The following is a 22138-nucleotide window of genomic DNA, read 5'->3' on the forward strand; positions in this document are numbered from 1 at the left end:
GGTAGTGAGACTAACGGAGAGGGAGACGTTGAGGCAGAGTTCAGGAGAGAGTGATGGCAGAGCGAGGGAGAGTATGACTGTATGAGAGTGAACAGTTTTTGAGACGTTGGGGTTTGAAATGGCAACAGGTTCAGAAAACTCGATTTACAAGTTACCGAGTTATGTGTGCATACATAATTGGAAGAAGCCACTTCTGTTTTGGCCGCGTGGCACAAAGTTCACACATAACTCGCCTATTGAATAATCGAGTTTTTCAATATAACTTGATTTCCCATTTGTCGAGTTACAAAACAGGTGCATTTCCCTATTTAGTTTGGAGAAAATGGCACAATACTGCTATTTTTGCCCAAACAGGGCATTTTCCAATTTTGTCCCTCTAAACTTTTTAAACATCCTAACCATTCATAATTAAATAGATATATGGGATTTTAACACATAATCAAAATTTAAATAACCATTGAATGGTATTACTTTAGTTTCCATTTAAAATATTGATGTGACGAAATCTAAAATCATCCATATAACCATGAATTATTAGAATTAAACTGTATGCTAGAGTTAATTTAAAATTTTGAGGAGATCCCAATCCGCTTTACACATGTTTTGTATATAGAAACCCATCATGCATTTTATATTACTCTTAATAAAATTAAGAGTTTTCAAAATACCTGGTAGAAGCTTTAGATTATGTTAAGAGTAATATTACAACCACAAACTATTTTACAATATTTTTACAAACTGTTGATGTGGCTAACTTCTTATTGGTTTTCATATAGGCCCACCATTAACATTAATTTTTCATTTACCAATAATCACATCAGCGGCTTGTAAAAATTTTTGTAAAAAAGTTTATTTCTCCAGCATTACTCTTATGTTAAATTCGTTGATCATGATCTAGGCTAGAAGTCTAGAACGTTCTAACCTGGTGTCTAGAAGGTTAACCTGGCGTCTTATTCAGCAATTCGTCCACAACCACAAGTCACCTAAATTGGGCAGGTTTTCTGTGACAGATATACCAAGTTTTTAATCATTGGGTTTTAGATTATGACTTTGGTAATTGACTTTGTTGCAAATATTAATCTAGACATGCCACTATTCCAAATGCCAATTAAAGATCCTATCCAAAAAGAAAAGGAAAAAAATGCCAATTAAAGACGACTAGTTATCAGTCCTCGTCAAAACAAATAAGAGGTGAAAAAGAAGGAAACTTATGGGTTGGGTTTGGATACAAACTTATGGGTTGGGTTGGATAAATGGATAGTCATGGCGCGTTTTGCTTCCCGCGTTTTCTTTTTTTCTTTTTTTTTCTTTTTTTTTTTTTTTTTTTTTGCCGCAATTGTTGACATTTTGGGGACAAAATTTACTGTTTATGCACTGTTCACATACTGTTATGAGCACTGTTCACGTAATATTTAATATTAAAGTGGGTCCCACGATACTATTTACACATTTAAAAATTATTTTGCTACAGTGTTTTCAGCAACAATCAGTTTTTATCAACTTTCAGCAACAATAAGTGCTATCAAACGGACCCATGAAACCCACTACTGTACCACCATTTCATTTTTCATTATTATAGTTTGAAGTTTGAACCACCAGTTCAACCGACCTTCAATTCAAAACTAAAATTGTACGCGTATGTCCAAACAAAAATGGTTTGTAGAAATTGTTATAGCTTTTTACTCCGATTAGTTTTTCTTAAAGAAAAGTGAACGGTTCTAGAATGAAATATATATGATGAAAGGTTTGCGAGAAAACTAGAAAGTACTATACGAAATTAAGGTCCTAAATTAAGATGCTCTTAAATTGTTATGATTATTATCGGTTTCTACTATACTATTCATTCAATTTGAAATACGAATAGAATTTTTTCATGTTATCAATATTTATTTCTAAATAAATTGTTGTTGTAACTAGTGGAGAGATGAAATATTTGAATCTTCATTCTACTCATAAGAGAGGCAAACAATATCATTGTGATATAAGTTTTTAGCATTCGATGATGGATCAAGAATAATCTTTCCTAGAGATTTAAACCCTCTTGCCCTCACACCTCACAAGCACTTATATTTATAAAATAATTATCGCACCAAGAGTATGCAGTGGTTTATCTGACATCTTTTAATAGAGATCAATGTGTAATCTCATTTCATAACTTANAATGTGTAAATCTCATTTCATAACTTATTGTAACAACTGAATTATAATATATATATATATATATATTAATTTTTTTGGGGGGAAAAAAAAAAACCAATCAACTACTCCTAATTTCAAAACAGATAGATACAAAGTTAGGAACTCCGACTAAGAAATTATCCTAAACGTCTTCTAGAGATTACTGCATTTCTAATTATCCTCCTTATTCAAAATAGCCTAAACTATTATTGAGAAAGGAAATAAAAAATTAAAAAATCTCTTCAAGACACATGGGTTGCGGTTTGCTACCGCAAAGTATAGGCTTCATGGTCAGAAGTCAATGCTTTTTCGACTCAATTGGTCAAAGTCAATGTTCTCTTTTTTGGAGTGAAATTTGCAGCTTGGATAGTACGAGTACAAGTTCCTAAAAAGAAAAAAAAGAAAAAAAAAAGAAAAAAAGAAAAATATAGTACGAGTACAAAAGAAAGGTCATCCTTATGAAAATGTAAACAGAGGAGATAAAATCGAGGAAGTATCCACGTTCAATCATGATTAAATGCCCTCGCTATTTTGCAATTAATGCGAGGCCCACGTTGCAAATTGCTAAAAAATCTCACTCCCTATATAAATGATAGAGCACCATTGCATTAGTTGTACAAAACCTAGTAAAAGAACTAGAAACAACCATGGCTAATCAAATGTTTTTCGTTTCTTTCCTAGTAACCCTTGTCTTAGCCATTCATGGCATCCATGCTGTTGAATATGAAGTCACCAACAACGCTGGGAATACTCCTGGTGGAGTTCGTTTCAACAATGAGATTGGGTCTGACTACAGTAAGCAAACACTGATTTCTGCCACAGATTTCATATGGAGTCTCTTCAAACAAAGCACTGATGCGGACAGAAAGAACGTGCCCAAAGTGAGCTTGTTCATCGATGACATGGATGGAGTTGCATATGCTAGGAACAACAAGATTCATGTTAGTGCAAGGTACATCAATGGCTTCTCTGGCGACGTGAAAACCGAAATCACTGGAGTGTTATACCATGAAAGCACACACATATGGCAGTGGAATGGTAATGGACAAAACACTCCAGTAGGATTGATTGAAGGAATTGCTGATTATGTGAGGTTGAAGGCAGGGTATGCGCCTAGCCATTGGGAGCAGCCTGGGCAAGGAAATAGCTGGGATGAAGGCTATGCTGTTACGGCTCGATTTTTGGACTATTGCAATAGTCTTAGTGATGGGTTCGTGGCTGAATTGAATAAGAAATTGAAGGATGGTTATAGTGCTAATTTCTTTGTTGAACTGCTAGGGAAGACTGTTGATCAGCTCTGGAGTGACTACAAAGCCCAGTATGCAAAATAAGAGTGCTGATTAAGAGCTAATTTATATAAATAAAATGTTGTATCATACTATCATGCAATTACTTAATTCATGAGATAAATAAATGTGCTGAGATTATTATTTATTGGTTGTTTATCAGATTTTTTTTTTTTTTTCTCTTTCTACTTTCTTTTTAATTGTTGTTTTCAGCTTTCCCAGTTTGAAATTTGAAGACAATATACAACCAAGCACATATGCAACCTTTTTTACAATTTAAAAAAGAAAGAAAAAAATCCTCATGCAACTTGGGGATCTTAGTTTTGGGCTAATCTGTTTGTAACTTAAAACTTGTAAGTCTAAACAATCTGTTGAGGTTTTCATAGTTTAATTATGTATCCTAATTTTATAGCATATGGCATTACTAGAACCACGAACAGAGAGTTTCGATCTTTAATTGTGTCTAATCTTCAATCAATGCGAGCAGCAAGAGTTTCCACCTTTAATGCTTCGTTTTTCTTTTCCAAAAAAAACAAAAAAAGCTTCGTTTTTCACATATTGATTCAAGAATTAAGACCACGAACATAGACCCTACCGTTGGACCTTTTGATTTTTCCACAAATATCAGTGAAGACAGCACTTTCTTTTTTTCTTTTTTCTTTTTTTGACTCAGAAGACAGCACTTTCAAATGTTCATACATGCATTGTCTTTTTATCATTAAGCAAGGCAAGGGTCTGTTTGCTAGCAATGTTCAAATATTGTTGTTCAAAATAATATAAAAATTGTGATTTAAAAAATATTATAAAAACAAATGTAAAAAATATGTTTGATATATGTATATGTGATTTTTTTTTTTTTTTAAGTTGTAAATTTTTTACTTTTTCTTAACAATAACAGTATTTTTAAGTTTTTTAATTTTTTGCCCACAGCCACACACATTCTGACGCTTCCTCTTCTTCTTATCTTCTTCTTCCTCTTTTTCCTACGTCTTCTACCCATCTCTTTCTTCATTTTCTTCCCATCTTCTTCTTCCTTTTCTTTCCACCCATTCCCAAAGACCTATTTTGCAAGTCATAAAATTACACCCAAATCATTCAACCAAAACTATTACCCACATGAGAATGAGAGAGAGCCCCATGGGTTTGGGTTTTTTTTTTTTTTTTTTTTTTTTTTTTTCTGACTACAGTAAGCAAACACTGATTTCTGCCACAGATTTCATATGGAGTCTCTTCAAACAAAGCACTGATGCGGACAGAAAGAACGTGCCCAAAGTGAGCTTGTTCATCGATGACATGGATGGAGTTGCATATGCTAGCAACAACGAGATTCATGTTAGTGCAAGGTACATCAATGGCTTCTCTGGCGACGTGAAAACCGAAATCACCGGAGTGTTATACCATGAAAGCACACACATATGGCAGTGGAATGGTAATGGACAAAACACTCCGGGAGGATTGATTGAAGGAATTGCTGATTATGTGAGGTTGAAGGCAGGGTATGCGCCAAGCCATTGGGTGCAGCCTGGGCAAGGAAATAGCTGGGACCAAGGCTATGATGTTACAGCTCGATTTTTGGACTATTGCAATAGTCTTAGCGATGGGTTTGTGGCTGAATTGAATAAGAAATTGAGGGATGGTTATAATGTTAATTTCTTTGTTGAACTGCTAGGGAAGACTGTTGATCAGCTCTGGAGTGACTACAAAGCCCAGTATGCAAAATAAGAGTGCTGATTAAAAGCTAATTTACATGAATAAAATGTTGTATCATACTGTCATGCAGTTAATTCATGAAATAAATAAATGTGCTGAGATTATTATTTATTGGTTGTTGTCAGATTTTTTTTTTTCTCTTTCTACTTTCTTTTTATTGGATGTTATCAGCTTGCCCAGTTGGAAATTTGAAGTATGCATATGCATGCAGCTTCTTAAGACAATATAACTAAGCACATATGCAACCTTCCTTAATTACAACTTAAAAAAGAAAAGAAAAGAATTAAATTCTCGTGCAACTTGGAGATCAAACTTGAAAGTCTAAACAATCTGGACAGTAGCTAATTTGTTTAGAAGTTCATAGTTTTATACAGTATCCAAATTTTATTGCATATAGGCATTACTAGAACTACGAACACAGAGTTTCGATCTTTAATTGTGTCTAATCTTCAATGAATGCCAGCAACAAGAATTTCTACCTTTAATGCTTCGTTTTTCACATATTGATTCAAGAATCACAACCACGAACACAAACCCTACCGTTGGACCTTTCGATTTTTCCACAAATATTAGTCAAGACAGCACTTTCAAATGTTCATACATGCATTGTCTTTTTATCATTACTCAAAGCAAAGACGTTAAGTTATCCACCACAGATGTCCACATCGTTTAAAAAAAAAAAAAATCCAAATTATATTAATTTGAAAAAAAATCAATCAACTACGTACTCCCAATTTCAAAACAGATAGATAAAAATTAGGAACTTCACCAAGAAATTATCCTAAATATCTTCTAGAGACCACTGCATTTCTAATTATCCTAATTATCCAAATTAGCCTAATCTATTGAGAACGGAAAAAAAAAATATATAAAATAAAATAAAACTTTTTAAAAAATATCTCTTCAAAGGCCTATAGTGGCATTTTAAAACGCCACTATAGGTCCAGTAAAATAAAGCCCAACCAAAAAATAAATAAATTGAGGACTTCTTGTGGCGTTTCATGAATGCCATTATAGACTCAGTTTTTTTTTTTTTTGGTAATGAATACTAAAAAAAAAACAAAAAAAAAAGGTCGGCCTTTTGAAAATGTAAAAAGAGGAAATAAAATAAAAAAAAAAAAAAAAAAAAAAAAAAAAAAAAAAAAAAAGGGGTCAGCCTTATGAAAATGTAACCAGAGGAAATAAAATTGAGGAAGCACCTATGTTCTAAATCACGACTAAATGCGCATTTAGCGAGGGTTTGTAATTAATATGAGAATAAGATTGCAAGTTGCTTAAAAATTATACACCCTAAAATTAAGTGTAATGTTTTAATTGTTTGGGCATCTAGGCCTGCTAACGTAGCAGTCCATACTTTAGCCTAATGGTCTCTTAAGTGTAATGTTTTTGGCTCTCTTGATATGAATAATTGTTCCTCTTGCTTTGAGTTTGCTATCAAGAGTGACGCATATTCTTTTGTATAAATTTTTTTTTTTTCTTTAGTTAATAAAGTTTTATATATATATATATATATATAGTTAGTTAGTTAGTTAGAATTCTGAATTTTTAGACCCATATGTGATCCCCAACCTACCCCTAGTCCCCACTTGCTCCACACGTACATCTCACTCCCATACTCTCTTTGGCTGGCTATAGCCCTCTCTTTTCTCTTCTTTTCTTTTTCAGTTTACACAAACACAAACACAAACACACTTATATATCTCTACCCCTTGGCCTTTTTTGTCAAATAACATAATTTCTGAAAAATTTTAATAAAAAAGCATCCGACCAAACTTATTTATTTATACAAATTATCGTGCAATACATTGGGATAATTATCCTGCCACTAATAAAATATAAGGCAAATTAATAGGTTGGACAGTCAGAAACAAACTACGAGAACTTCCATGACCATTTATAATTATTTGAGTGCATGAATCACCTTACAAGTTGCTACGAAGAGCACCACCATATTTCTTATTCAAAACCAACTAAAAGAAAGAAAGGAAGGACTATATAGACATGGTTCACCACAAGTTTCTTCTCCTCTCTTTTGTTATAACTCTAACAGCCGTTCAAGGAATCCATGCAGTTTATTACGATGTTACCGACACCGCCGCAAACACTACAGGTGGGTCACGCTTCAATAACGAAATAGGGTCTACATGCATACAGCAAGCAAACACTGAAAAACGCTACAAATTTCACATGGGAAATCTTCCGGCAAAAACTAATGCAGATAGAAAAAACTTAGCAAAAGTGAGCTTGTTCATTGAGGACATTGATGGAGTCGCATATGCTGTCAACAACGAGATTCATGAAATGACGCATATATGGCAGTGGAATGGTAATGGACAAAGTCCTCCAGGAGGATTGATTGAAGGAATTCCAGATTTTGTGAGGTTGAAGTCAGGGTATGTGCCTAGCCATTGGGTGCAGCCAGGTAAAGTTGATAGATGGGACCAAGGGTACGATGTTACAGCTCGGTTTTTGGACTATTTAAATGGTCTTAGAAATGGATTTGTGGCCGATTTGAACAAGAAATTGAGGACTGGTTACTTGCTAATTACTATGTTGAGCTGCTTGGGAAGGCTGTTGATCAGCAGTGACTACAAGGCCAAGTATGGCAATTAAGTAAGGGTTATGTTTAAGAGCTTACCGAATTAAAATGAATAAATTATAGTTGTATTCTTTGTACTCTGATGACTGCCTTTAATAACATTTTATAATAAACAAATTTGCAAGTACATATGCAAGATATAAATCTATATTTAGGCTAATCTATTACCTTATATTAAGTAGTAAATATCTAGACTCAGATAGTACGGTGTAATTTAGGATTCTGGTATTTACATGTTAAGGCATCATTGCCGGAGCTTTGCCTTGAGGCTAAAGCATGATTAATGGCTGACTGTACTGTCATCATATGTACCCGAAGTGCAAGTTTACTTAGTGTGCGTTTGGTTTGCGCATCCACATTGGGCGTTTGCGCTTTTAGCTTTTTTTTTTATTTTTTGGCATGCATTTCAGGTCCAAAATTTTACTGTTACGGCTACTGTTCAAATACTATAGCTATAATATTTGACTTTTCAACCATTTTTGAGCACATCAGTGGGTCTCGTGCATTATTCACAAGACCCACAAACTTACTTTTCAACAACTTTTTCATTAAAAATAGGTCTTACGGTACTATTCACACATTTAAAAATTATTTTGCTACATTATTTTCAGTTTTCAATTATCGGTTTTCAGCTATATTCAAACGGACCCTTAGTGTGGACAGTATTAGTTTCACACACCCACTTACACAAATAGTACACACAACGGCCAAGTGAAAAAAGAAAACATTAAAAAATTGATTCAATGAGCCATTTTAATTCCAAGTATTCTTTTTATTATCCAAGATTTAGCCAATTACATAGTCAAATACTTTGATTTCAAATTCTAAGTTCACACTTTCTCTAAAGGGTTGGCTGTGTTCTTAATGCAGGATGTGGAAGCGTTAAGAAGCAGATTATGTTTACTTCTAAAAAACAATAAACAAAACATATTTGCTTTTGAAAATAATCTCGAGTTCATGAGAGTTCTTTAAATCCACAATGGTCCTTGAATCCACGAGGAGAAAGGGTTTGGAATCCAGTAAAAAATAGAAAGACAAAAGTCTAAATTTTATTGATTGAATAAATATTCAAAAAAATGTTTATAGACTTAGAGACCTATTTAATAGGGATGGCAATGGGGAGGGGCAGGGCTGAAGAATAGGGTCTTCGTCCTTGCCCCGCATGGTTTTGTCTTGCCCCATCCCTGCACCGTCCCACCTGATGAGGAAAACTTTCTCACCCCATCCCTCACCCCTTAGGGCCTCACGAAGCCTCGCCCCACCTCGTAAAACTCTATTTTTTGTTAACTTGTCCTACAACTAGCACAATTTTTTTAATGAAACCTTTTTTTCATTAATAAAAATATACTTGAAATTATAACTAAATTCACCCATCAAATCAAATCAATTTTTAGAAAAAATTGAATAATATATCCAAGTGTTTAACAAGACAATCATAAAAATAAAAAATAAAAAAAATCTCATAGTATAACACATAACAAAATAATGGCAGAGAACCACATTGGGTAAAATAAAATAAGTCAATATTAATATATTTGTTTAAATAGTAGGGTTTTAGGATATGAAAAATTTACAATTATAACATTTAGCAACGCAGGACGAGGCGGGGCGGGGATGGGGAGGGGCGGGGTGGGTCTAAAAGTTTAAACCCATCCCCACCCCGCCCCTTTGTGTGGGGCTAAAATCTACGGGGTAGGGGTGGGTAGTGGGGAAAACCCACGCAGGGCAAAGTGGAGAGGGGCGGGTTAAGTGGGGTGGGGAAAAATTGTCATCCCTACTATTTAAGGGCTCCATAAAACATGACAGACAAGAAAATATATTTTAAAATAACTCCTAATTAATACCTAACCATAACACAAACCAAATTTGACCTAAAAAACATTAAAAGCACCTAAAAACAAGGGAAAAAAATAACCTAAACCTAAAATAAAGAATTTAACATTAAAAAACCAAAAATTAAATAATAGATTATGTCCTACATCAGATCCCTTCACTTGAAACAAACTCGTCCTCGAATTCATCTTTGAAATTTGAAATTTTCTACTCCAAATAAACAAATACTCTAAATGCTTGAGCCCCTTGATGATCTTTCCATACTTGCAACTCATCAATGGAATAAACAAATCAACTTGAATTTCTTTTTTCTTGGACTTCATGTAATTGTAGAGATTTAGCAAATAAGAATTGACAATTAAATCAAATCTATCAACCCCAATAAACTCAATTAACTTTGGTGTATTGTTTACCACCAAAATAAAAGAATCTTGAGATTGACAATCACATGATTTGATTTCATTAAGATTCTTGAAACTTTCATATTCAATTTCTTCCTCAATGGTCTCTACTTTCTCGACTTCAAGATCTTTCTCTATAATTGGATCTTCATTACTCTCCACAATAATCTTGATTTTAGGATCTTCTTCCATAACAAGCCTTCACAATTAATTTCTTCAAAGTTTTCTATATTTTGTTTTTTGACTTCTACATAATCTTCAAAAACAATATTTTCTTCAACATGCTATCCTTCCTTTAATGATGGAATATTTGGCTCTTCAAAATAATTCAAATATGAACTTTTTGGCCAATAATAATCTTGTTTTGCATATGACAAACGTTCTTCACAATCCAAAGGATAAAAGTTGATAGCAAGTATATTTTTTTTATCCTTGGCCATGAACGAATTTTGTCTTTACCTTGTCTAATCCTATCAAACTGTATTCATTCCCACTAACGGTATACCCACTAAGTTTATACAAACAAGTTTAACTTTTCTCTCATAATAAATATTCTCAAAGTCAAATAAATTCTCTAGATCAAGAAACAAATAAAGAAAATCTTTTTTATAAAAATAATCATTAAAACTTAAAATTTCTTTTATAAGGTCTATATGAAATTTGCTTACCAATAGATTGCCCATGAGTTATGTCTCTGAGACAGTTACCTCTATTATTTCCATGCTCCAACGACAACATCCTTGCAAAGATATTTGTAAGTGCTAGTTGTACGTCACGTAATACTTGCTAAGTTTTCGATCACCGGAATTGCTACCGTCTCATATGTTAGCCACAAGACCAGGATAATTCAAGGCTCTAATACCAACTAATGCGGGATGTGGAAGTGTCAAGAAACAGAACACGCCTATTTTTAGAAAATAATAAACAAAACACATTTGCTTATGAAAATAACCTCGAATCTATGAAAGTTCCTTGAATCCACGAGGGCTCTTTGAATCCAAAAGTGTCTTTGAATTCATAAGAGTCCTTGAATCTACAAGGAGAAAGAGTCTGGAATCTACTATAAAATAAAAAGACAAAAGTTTAAATTTTATTGATTGAATAAATGTTCAAAAAACGTTTACAAAATTAAGAGGCCTATTTAAAGGCTCCATAAAACTTGATAGACAAGAAAATATATTTTAAAATAACTCCTAAGTATTACCTAACCATAACAGGAACCAAATTTGACCTAAAAAACATTAAAAGCACCTAAAAATAAGGAAATAAACAACCTAAACATAAAATAACGAATTTTACATAAAAATACCAGAATTAAATAAATACAAAATTAAATAATAGATTATGTCCTATATTAGGACTTGAAGAGCATTGGCAATGATGGTGATATACGGTCAAGAGAGGCTTCAGTGGCAATGGAAGAGGTGGGCTCAACTAGAGACACAACCTTCTCCTTCCCCGAAGGGCCCAACTGAACTCTTCAATAGGTTATGATCCAACCAAGCTTGCAATGCAAGGGAAATGGACTCAGAAAATTGACTATAGACATTTGGGTATTGGGTTATCTTGGTTTTTTTAATGGGAAATCGAATGCCGAAAAATATATAGATTATCCATGGCTTATGAAACAATCTTCTACCTTCAACCTATCTTTCTCCCAAGCATCCACAATGGATATCTATAATTTACAAGATTTAAGTTTGGATGTTAGACTAGACTTGTGTTTCCTTGGAGACATCCAAATTGATTTGTATAACTGAAATCGTGTTCCAAAAATCATGATTTTTGGGTATCTCTATTTGATTATCAGACATCCAAAGGTTTGGGTATCTATTTTTGTATAACAATAATACTATTAGAAATTTGGATGTCAGACACAATTTTGTTTCTAAGACACAATTTTTGTATAACATGAAATAAACCATATTCCTTCATTTTAGAGATTAAAAGGTTTGGATGTTTGATTTTCAAATTGATATGGATAACTAAAATCATGTTCCTAAGACACGATTTTTGTGTAACATGAATGCTATTCAAAGAAACAACTCCTACCTTAGAGATATCCAAATGTCTAATATGCAAACATGAAATAACTAAAATTGTTTTTCTAAGACACGATTTTGGTATAACATGAAATACATCATATTCCTTCACATAATAGAGATATCCAAACCGTTCATAAAAATTTTAAATAAAAAAAAAAAAATAGAGAGATACCCAAACCTTTAGATGTCTGATATTCAAATTGATATATATAACTAACATCATGTTCCTATATAAGAAACGATTTTTGTGTAACATGAATACTATTCAAAGAAGTCATTCCTACCTCAGCGATATCCAAGTCTTTAAAAATTTGGATATCTAATATGCAAAATGATATGTAGAACTAAAAACGTGTTTTTGAGACAAGAATTTTGTGTAACATTTTCAAATAAGACATTCCTACCTTAGAGATATCCAAATTAACCTTAGATGTCTGAAGGTTTGGATGTCTATTATGCATAACTGAAATGGTGTTTTTAAGGCATATTTTACGTATAACATGAAATAAGCCATATTTCCTTCACATTATAGAGATATTCAACCTTTTAAAGGTTTGGATGTATAATATTCAAACTGGTATGTAAAATTCTATGACGTAATTTATTTATAACATGAGTTTGTAATCTGAAATCATGCTTTTAACGAGTTCTATACCATATGAATACAAATACTCCAACTAATTTTAGCAAATTTGATAGGGAACCCAACAATAAGCTATGCAGTCCTTCCAAGTGATGTCCAATAATATAAAACTACTAGTCGTAGACTTACGTGATGTGTAGGAATAGATAATTATATTTTAGTTATGGTATAATATATAATTTGTTCTATAAATTTTGTGAAAAATAATTTGTTCTCCCAAAAACTTAAACAATTTCTAAAATTATTTTTCATTTATCTATCTCAAAAAATATATCATCATTTTATTATTTGGATTTTTTTTATTGATATTAATCATCTTTTTGGCGGTCCATATTTTGATAAATTATGTTATCATGCATTATATTTTCCTAATTTGTTTTTCTTGTACAATTAAACTGTTGAGTTTCAAATATATTATTCAAAATTTTCATTCTCTTAAAAAGAGATTATTATATTTATAATTTTTCGTATCGTAAGAAAAATTATATTTAAAATTATTATTATATTTAAAATTGAACACTTCACCTATCAAAATGAAAGAAAATAATATGTATAAAAAATAAAAAGAACATGAATTTTTTTTTTTTGGACTACATATACTTTTATTTATTAAGATTTAATTGTCTTTAACTAGATCTTCATATCGCATTTTTGTTACTACACTCCTGTTGAGCTTTCTCAGCCATCACATCAATGGCCACATCATTATTCTTTTTATTATTTATTTTTTACTTTTAATTTTTTGACAATATTAAATATAAAAATATATTGGTTTTTTAAATTCATCTTAGGCAGTTTTAGCTTTACATATTCATTTACTTTAATTTTGATGTTATAACTAAATAATAAATCAATGAAAAATAAAAATATTGTCTATACATATTCATCTTGAGCGATTTAATTTTAATAGTTGATAGACATATTCAAATACATCGGCAACATTGTATTTTGATATAAATTCAAAATCTCACTTCCAAAATGACTAGTATTATGTCAAAAAAAAAAAAAAATCAAACAAAAGCTAAAAGAGGAAAAGAGAGGATTTGTGACAGAAAACTTAAAAAATCAAACACACTACCAAATCATATTAACCTAAAATAGTATTATATTAAAAAAAATACAATGATTCATCAATCTAAAGTAAAGTTGCAAAAAAGAATAAATATATATATATATATATATATAGAGAGAGAGAGAGAGAGAGAGAGAGAGAGAGAGAGAGAGAGAGAGAGAGAGAGAGAGAGAGAGTAATCACTTTTTTCAGGAGAGAAATAGAAAATAAAATGAGAAAAAGAAGCATCAAAATAAAATAAAATAAAATAAAAAATTTAAGAATAACATCTTCAATTCAATTCAATCTTATTATCTTCCTTTCACTGTGATCTCATTTTATTCTTAGAACCTTTGTAAGCATCAATTTGCTTTATAGATACATCTTTTGGGCAATTCATTTTAGATCTACACTAGATCTCAATTTTTTTTTTTTTTAATTCAAGGAAAAAAAAAACCCCTTCATTATTGCTTGGTTTGTTAATTCTCAACCGATCTTCATGTTCTCATGTGGTACCTCTATATATATATTTAATCCTGTAACACCATAAACCCTAGTTATTTGCTTAGGAGAGGACTAGAAGATACTCAATTTATCTATCTTAGGGTTAGTTCAGGAACAGCTTATTTAGCTAAAACTGAAAACATTTTACTGAAAGTACTGTAGATAAAGCTAAAAGTTAACTAAAATAATACAGTGAGACTCACGAATAGTACCAAAAAGTGCAATAGGATCCATGAATAGTACCAAAAATAAGCTAAATGATAAAAGAAGTTGTCCAATATAAGCTATCCCAAATGCAACCCTAATCAATCATGTTATCAACAAGTATGTTGGTGTCCATTCAATATTCCTCCATAATGATTACAATGTAGTCATGACACCTATCAAAAAAAAATATATATTACAATGTCATGACAAATCCTATCCTAAAGTGTGAAGGGTCTAGGAAGTAAAATAAAGTTATGGTTCTCTGGTTGGAACATCCTGGTCTTTCCAATGGAAAGATCCAGGGCTTAATTCCCCCCCACCCCCAACTATTGATGTACCGAAAAAGTAAACAAGACAAGTCTTTTATTTATTTTATTTTTTTCTAGGTAGATAAGACTAGTCTTTTATTAGGGTATGTTATATATTGTTTATATTATTGTGTATTTAGCATGTTATAATGTCATGTGACTCACTTATTCATTTGGAATGTGTGTGATACCCCTATATTTATTACTCATTTTCCGTACCTCAAGGCTTCTTTTCAAGAGAATCACATGGACTACTTCAAAAAAAAAAAAAAAAAAAGAGGAAAATTTGGGTTGCAAAAAAATTGATATAAAATTACAAATGGAGAAGATTCTTTGATTTCCCTCTAAACAAGTTCTGATGAGGCTCTCTAAACAAGATCTGATGAGGATGACCACCAATCCAGCTAATTTGTTCACTAAAGCTTATTCAAAGTAGAAATGTACCAGTGAAACTTAAGAACTAAAATTATAGCATGTTCATCACAATATGTCTACTTAATTGTTATCGAGGTCAATGCATTAAGTCTGAACTGCATCTATATGAGTAGGCGAGTTAAGATGGAAGCATCTGATGAAGGTTGGTCCTTCATATAACATTCAAATTTTCTATCAAATGATGCTGTGGCCAACATGAATCGAAATAATTTTAATAATTCAACCGCTACCATTCAAGTTGTTTATGATATCAAACCTTTTTTTCCACCTTACAACCAGTGGAGGGGGGTAATATGAACCCAATTTCTCTCAATTGAAAGAATCAGAAATTCCAGTGATCTACAAGGCTTTTAGCCTATGATATCAAGGGATGCTACAGAATCATGATGTCAATTTTTTTGGAAAAACAATCTACAGGATGAAAAGTACAAACACAAAGCATATATTTTACTTGAAATCATTGTCTTGGCTAAAGTAAATTAAATCAAGTCCCTCAGAATCCAATTTCTGAATTTTATTGTTTTACGTCTTATGGTTTGTCCCTTAGTTTATAGAGGAGTAAGTCTAAAACATATGTAGTGCTACTAGGATATCTGCATAATATAAACATCTAATGAATTAAATGCTTCAACTAATACCATAAGTGCATCCTTATGCGTACAGCAGATAACCAAAATTTTGAGATAAATCAAAGGAATGAATTACCTCTTAGAGTATGCAATGTCTTTAAACATAGCAACTGTAAGTGTTAACTAAGTTTAAGTACATTAGGAAGTTTTAAAGGTACGTACTTTTGAATATTAGAGAGGTTATACGAATAGAAATGATCCACCATACGTGTAACAAAGATTTAAGACTACCCTATAAAGAAAATAGTTGGTATAAATTAGATTGGTGGAACTAGCTATTATAAGACCTATTTTTTATGCCACAAGCCTTGTATACCGGATCGCAACTCTTGATTTTTCCAAGGTGCCAACCAATCGAGCTACATGTTCATCCATTGTTAGTTAGGCTAATCTATACAAACAATTTCACTTGTGTAACCCACCATCTCTTAATCGCGCTGAAACATGTTGAAAAAGAATAGCTAAACATATTCTGCGATTACAACAAGTAGGGCTGAAAAACATGAAGCGTGCTTTAAGTGCCACTCCAGAGGCTATAAAACCTCTCAGGCTCTTACTAATTGTGACAAATAACAATCTTTACCTCTCAAAGTTTTCTAGTTACCAACAAGTATGTTGGTGTCCATTCAGTATTCCTCCATAATGATTACAATTTTCATAAAAAAAATCCTATCCTAAAGTGTGAAGGGCCTAGGAACTAGGAAGTAAAATACAGATGTTCAGCTGTATCAGTATCATCAAGGATTGAGCGAGCACTGAAAAAGCCATGGTTTAACAATCCACATTGTAAGCATATATAGTGCAAATCTCATCTTCTTGAAGATCTTGAAGAGAAGGCCAGTAGAGAGTATTACCAACCATAACAACTCTTCCCGTCAAAGGAATAGAATCATCGATGCAGCGGTGCCCAGAAAAAGGCCCAGACCCAAATATAGTCCAAGATCCACTCATCACTTCATAGATATTTAGCATGGAGAGGTACGGCAATGGCAGGAACGGAGTAAATTCCAAAGGGAAGATAGGGCAAAGCTTTCCATTCTTTTGATTTTTGCGGAAAGAAACCACCCAACACATATAACTTGTTGTGAAGGACCAGATCCCATCTTTTATAAAAGATCATGGGAGGAACAGAGTTCCAATCACCACGAGTCAAAGTCTAGGTCTAGCCGCCACACCGTTTCATGAGCATCTCTATCGCTGTCTAGGCCTCCAAAACAATACAGATTGGAGGCTATGGCTAGATGACTCTTGCAAATGTACAATGGAGCAGACTCGGTTACTGAAATCGGACCGAGAAGCTTCGTGCTTATCGTTGTCCTCACTTTTTCATTCCTTTTTCTTTTTCTTGACCCTAGAAGAAGAAGAGGACGGCAATCTGGATCGGGGACTTTAATCACATACCACTCTGACTTGTAACGTGATGCGTCAATCAAGCACCCACACGCGGCGATCTTCAACGAAAATCCTCCATCGCCCGACATCGCTGAACAGCTAAGGTTTGGAAGCTTTTGATTTTCGTCCAGACTTTTTATTTTTTTACTGAGAAAAGAGAATATGCAAACAGATTTCAGGGTTTGTTATGCTTTCTTTTTCTATTTATACTGATGCTAGACCGACATTCTTTTCTTCTGACTCTTTTTTATTTATTTTTATTTATTGTTTAATACATTAATAATTTTTCAACACATCCTACATATTTTTTGTGATTAAAAATGCCTCGAACCTTTCTTGGTTATTTACTGCTATTTATGCGAGTCCTCGTATTGTTGAAAGACGTATTTTGTGGTCTAACATTGAAGAAGTTGGTCACTTGCACACACTGCCCTGGCTAATGATTGGTGATTTTAATGAAGTCTTGTGTGGTGAGGATAAATTTGGGGGTAATCATATAAATATTAATAGGGCGTTAGACTTTAAAGCTATTCTGGACTCTTGTAATTTTGTGGATTTGGGGTTTGCTGGACCCAAATATACCTGGACAAATAAGAGGCAGCTAGCAAATTTGATTTTGGAACGGATAGATAGATGTTTTGCTAACCCGTTGTGGAGAGTGCTTTATTTTAATTTAGAAAGGCAGTTCTAACTTTTTAAAAATTCTTTAACAAAATTATGAAATCAAAACTTAGGATATAAATAAGCACCATTCTATGCCAATGGTGAATTTTTTTTTAATATTATAAAGGTATTTAGAAAGAAGAAAAAAAACCAAAAGACCTTCACCAGTTTGTTATTTCACTTTTACTATCCACATCATATTTCCTTATTTTTAGAAAGTTCAATTAAATCACATTTGGATATTCTTTAAAAAAATATTTAAAAAATCACATTAGGATAAAGTTATATTTGAATCCAAATTAATTTAGCCACACACACAGACACATTTGAATTCAGATTCAAACTTCTCATAATCATTTTGTCTTAAAGATACTATAAATTTGAAGCATATTGAAATATTGGAAATACAATTTACATCCAATTTATTTTTAAGAAATATTGAACATTTTTAATTCAATAAATAAAATAATGATATATATAATATGAATGATATTTTTGAACAAATTATAATAACTTAAAAAAATTAAAAATAAATTAAGTTGTGATTAATCCAAACTTTTTACCTTGAGCATCACATATGCTAGTTGGGTTCAAATTGCACCATACTTTTAAGGTAGGCAATCAATCCATTCATCCCATTATTTTTGGGATTTTCAAACCCTTGAAAAGAACCATTGAGAACATTGTAAAAGATTGTGTGGAAAATTTAAAAACAATAAATTAATGTGTATTTTTTTTTTTTTTCAAAGTAGAATATCATAATATTTTGTCATAATATTTTAAACTTTCAATATATATGTATACACCATCTCTTATTATAGGAGGCGTGTTTTAAAGCCAAATTTTCTGTAACAAAGGGCCCAAATCTTAAAAGTAGTAAAATTTGCTAAAAATTACATTTAAAAAAATCACACTATCAATGCGCCATGATCCAAAACTTGTTTTTCATTTACACGCTGCTACTGCATTTCTCAATCCTCATTTCCAGATATTGTTGAGTATCTTTCCACTTTCTTTTTCATTCTTGTTGATGGTGCAAGCTAAAGAGCCATCTTTCAACAAACTCATCCGCTAACTATAAAACTAAAATCATCAAATTTGGTGAATACTAAGGCTCCGCTTGGGAGGAATGAATGGAATGGAATGGAAAGGAATAAAAAGAATAATTTTAGAATATTCTTCCATTCCCTTGTTTGGGAGTTTTAATGGAGGGAATGGAAAGTTCATTCCCTTGTTTGGGAGTTTAAGTGGGAGGAAATGGAATGAGTAGGAGGGAACACTTATTCCTCTCTATTCCCTTAAAACCTCAAATTTTCATTCCCCTTGAAATTGAGAGGAATGTGAGGGAATAGAATTAGATTTAATGATTTTTTTACTAAAACTCCCAAAATACCCTTATATATTCAACTCTTTATTTTAAAATAGGGGTCTAATAGTAATATTGTCATAAAATGATTTCGTTCCATTCTCTCCATGTTGCTCCCAAACAGGATTACTTACATTCCATTCATTTTCATTCCTTTCCATTCCTTTATTTTAAAACGTCCAATTAAGTTTACTTAATTCCATTCCATTCCATTCATTTCCATTCTCTTATGATCATCTCATTCCATTCTATTCCATTCCCTTATGAACTCCCAAGCGGAGTTAGGAGGAAGGAATGGAATGAAATGGAAAGGAATAAAAAAAAATAATTTTAGAATATTCTTCCCTTCTCTTGTTTTGGAGTTTTAATAGAGGGAATGGAAAGTCAATTCCCTTGTTTGGGAGTTTAAGTGGGAGGGAATGGAATGGGTAGAAGGGAACACTCGTTCCTTTCTATTCCCTTGAAACCTCAAATTTTCATTCCCTCCGAAATTGGGAGGAATGAGAGGGAATGGAATTAGATTTAATGATTTTTTTACTAAAACTCTCAAAATACCCCTATATATTCAACCCTTTTATTTTAAAACAGGGGTTTAATAGTAATATTGTCATAAAATGATTCTATTCCATTCCCTCCATGTTGCTTCCAAACAGGATTACTTACATTCCATTCATTTTCATTCATTTCCATTCCTTTATTTTAAAACATCCAAACAAGGTTACTTAATTTCATTCCATTCCATTCTTTTCCCTTACTTAAATACATTTCATTCAATTCCATTCCTTTTCATTCCCTTATGATCATCTCATTCCATTCTATTCCATTCCATTATGAACTCCCAAGCGGAGCCTAAATTACTAATACCGCTTGAAACTAATAAAACAGTTAAAGAAGTGAAAAGAACAAGGTTTAAAAAAAATTTACCAAAACTCATTAGGATTTTGGAGCCAAGCATGGGAAAATCATCTTTTAATTTTAGTGGGAGCACTATTTTTTTTATGCATGATAACACCTTTTGTTTTTTCGCTACGTGCCTTTTTTTTTTTTTTTTAATGAACAATACCAAAGAAAATGAGTAGAGAGTCATGTTGGTGTATTATGCATTTGTGAGTGAAATAATTTTTTCATTACACCCCTAAGTTTCTTTTTTTGTGCTTAAAAAAATATTAATCTCAAATTTTAATGGATATGATTTTAAGTACCACATATTTTACATCTAAATAAAAGTTGAAAGAAATTGGATTATTCATTAGGAAGAGATCTAATCCCTTCCCATCTATCATTTGTTTAAACCATTATAGTTATATTTTTTTAATTAAAATAAAAAAGGTAAATGAAGCTATAAAAGACATACGAAAATAAAGACATACGAAAATAGGATAGAGAGAATAAAGAATGAGCTTTATTTAAGAGCTATAATTATCAATCAAGACAGCAGGAAACAAACTACAAACACGCACTCTACTAAATCGTAGTGCACTTGACATCAACTTGACTTAAGGAACAACTCAAAATCATAAGTATAGGTGATGAGTCCAAGAGTATTCTATTGCAGAATACATTTGCTCTATAGCACCAAAAATTATATAAGATTGCATTTGTTTGTCACTGCATGATAGTGCTCTTTCCTTAAGCGTTTCATGTTGTTCGTTGCTTTAATGAACGAATTCGAAAGACCAAAGGTCATTGCTATTTGAGAGAGGAACTGTGCTGCTTCTTGTGCTCCCTTTCTAGTTGAACAAAATACCAAAGCAGATTTTCACCTTGAATATTACATAAGAATATCTGCACACCAGTTTTAAGCATTCTTTTAAATTCATGATTCCTTATTAAATGAGTGCTAAAATCAGAGAGCAAACTCTTTTGTTTTCTATTCAGCAAAAAAAAAAATGATTTCCAGGATCCATTTAGTGATTTCAAAATTAAAAATTCTCCCTTACCTACTCTTATCGGTAATGTTAAATATCATTATCTAAATTGCATTCCAATGAGTGCACATATATCTGGAAGTTCACCTCCACATTCATGAACAACTTCTAATATTCCACAAACAAATAAATTATTTGTGCAATACTGTAAAAGTAAAATAACCCTTCTATTTCAACCTCACATTTTCTTTCGCATATTACTCTCTTTCAAATATATATTTATGTTTCTGGGATATGGTTAGACTTACTTCAAGTTGATTACAATATTGTTGCTTCCACTCAAACAATGGTGCGAATACGATTAATAGTAGCACCAGCTCTAACATAACATGTCCTACAATCAGCTTATATGTTGAAGCCCGAATTAAGGAATAGTTTTTAGAGCATATGATTTAACAAAACCGATCCATTTTGAGACTTTCAATAAATAAATGAATACAGCACCCCCCCCCCCCCTTTCACCCAAAAAAAAAAGACAAAATTCGATTGAATCAAAAGTTTTGCACCAAATTTTTTTTTTTTTTTTTTTTGCTCTGTTTGGTTGCAGAGAATCTAGCTAAAAAGACATTCAAAAGAAAAATAGATTTTAAATAAATAAATAAAATAAAATAAAATAAAAACTCACATGAATGTTATTTTCTACAATTTTCTTACTAATAACAAATTAGAACATTGGCACTGTGATGTGTAAATATAAAATTTGTGCTAGGAACCAAAGAAAATGTGGGAAATTATAAGACTCAAAAATGGAGGCTTAGCAAAATTGGCATATATCTGTTTCTTTGTAGCTACCTGTAGTTGGACCCAAAAGAAAATGGCATTTCTATTCTCCCAGGTGAAAATTTTTCTTTGGAATCATAGCCTCTAAGGTTCAGAGGATAATAATTTTCTGTGTTAGTAAATGTCAAATCAAAACGCGAAACATAATTCAACAACATAAAATGAGAAGGAAAAAAAAAA

The 22138-nt window shown here is 32.1% G+C and overlaps 2 protein-coding genes and 1 pseudogene across 2 annotated transcripts; all 3 read left to right on the plus strand.

The window, feature by feature from the left end:
• The first annotated feature begins 2760 nt into the window (after positions 1–2760).
• On the plus strand, positions 2761–3612 carry LOC112011319 (uncharacterized). The gene has a single exon (XM_024043689.2). The coding sequence runs from the start codon at positions 2826–2828 to the stop codon at positions 3507–3509; it is 684 nt and encodes a 227-aa protein (XP_023899457.1). The 5' UTR covers positions 2761–2825; the 3' UTR covers positions 3510–3612.
• A 989-nt stretch (positions 3613–4601) lies between these two features.
• LOC112014153 (uncharacterized) lies at positions 4602–5285 on the plus strand. The gene has a single exon (XM_024046533.2). It carries the CDS (start codon positions 4602–4604, stop codon positions 5184–5186), a length of 585 nt encoding a protein of 194 aa, XP_023902301.2. The 3' UTR covers positions 5187–5285.
• Positions 5286–7147: 1862 nt separating this feature from the next.
• Positions 7148–7787, plus strand: LOC112011318 (uncharacterized; annotated as a pseudogene).
• The last annotated feature ends 14351 nt before the right edge of the window (positions 7788–22138 follow it).

Source organism: Quercus suber, unplaced genomic scaffold, assembly GCF_002906115.3.
Source record: "Quercus suber isolate HL8 unplaced genomic scaffold, Cork oak 2.0 scaffold_145, whole genome shotgun sequence".
In the NCBI taxonomy this organism is placed as follows: domain Eukaryota; kingdom Viridiplantae; phylum Streptophyta; class Magnoliopsida; order Fagales; family Fagaceae; genus Quercus; species Quercus suber.

Coding starts and splice junctions, on each gene's coding strand:
- LOC112011319 (XM_024043689.2), top strand. CDS start 2,826: ATGGCTAATCAAATGTTTTTCGTTTCTTTCCTAGTAACCCTTGTCTTA.
- LOC112014153 (XM_024046533.2), top strand. CDS start 4,602: ATGGGTTTGGGTTTTTTTTTTTTTTTTTTTTTTTTTTTTTCTGACTAC.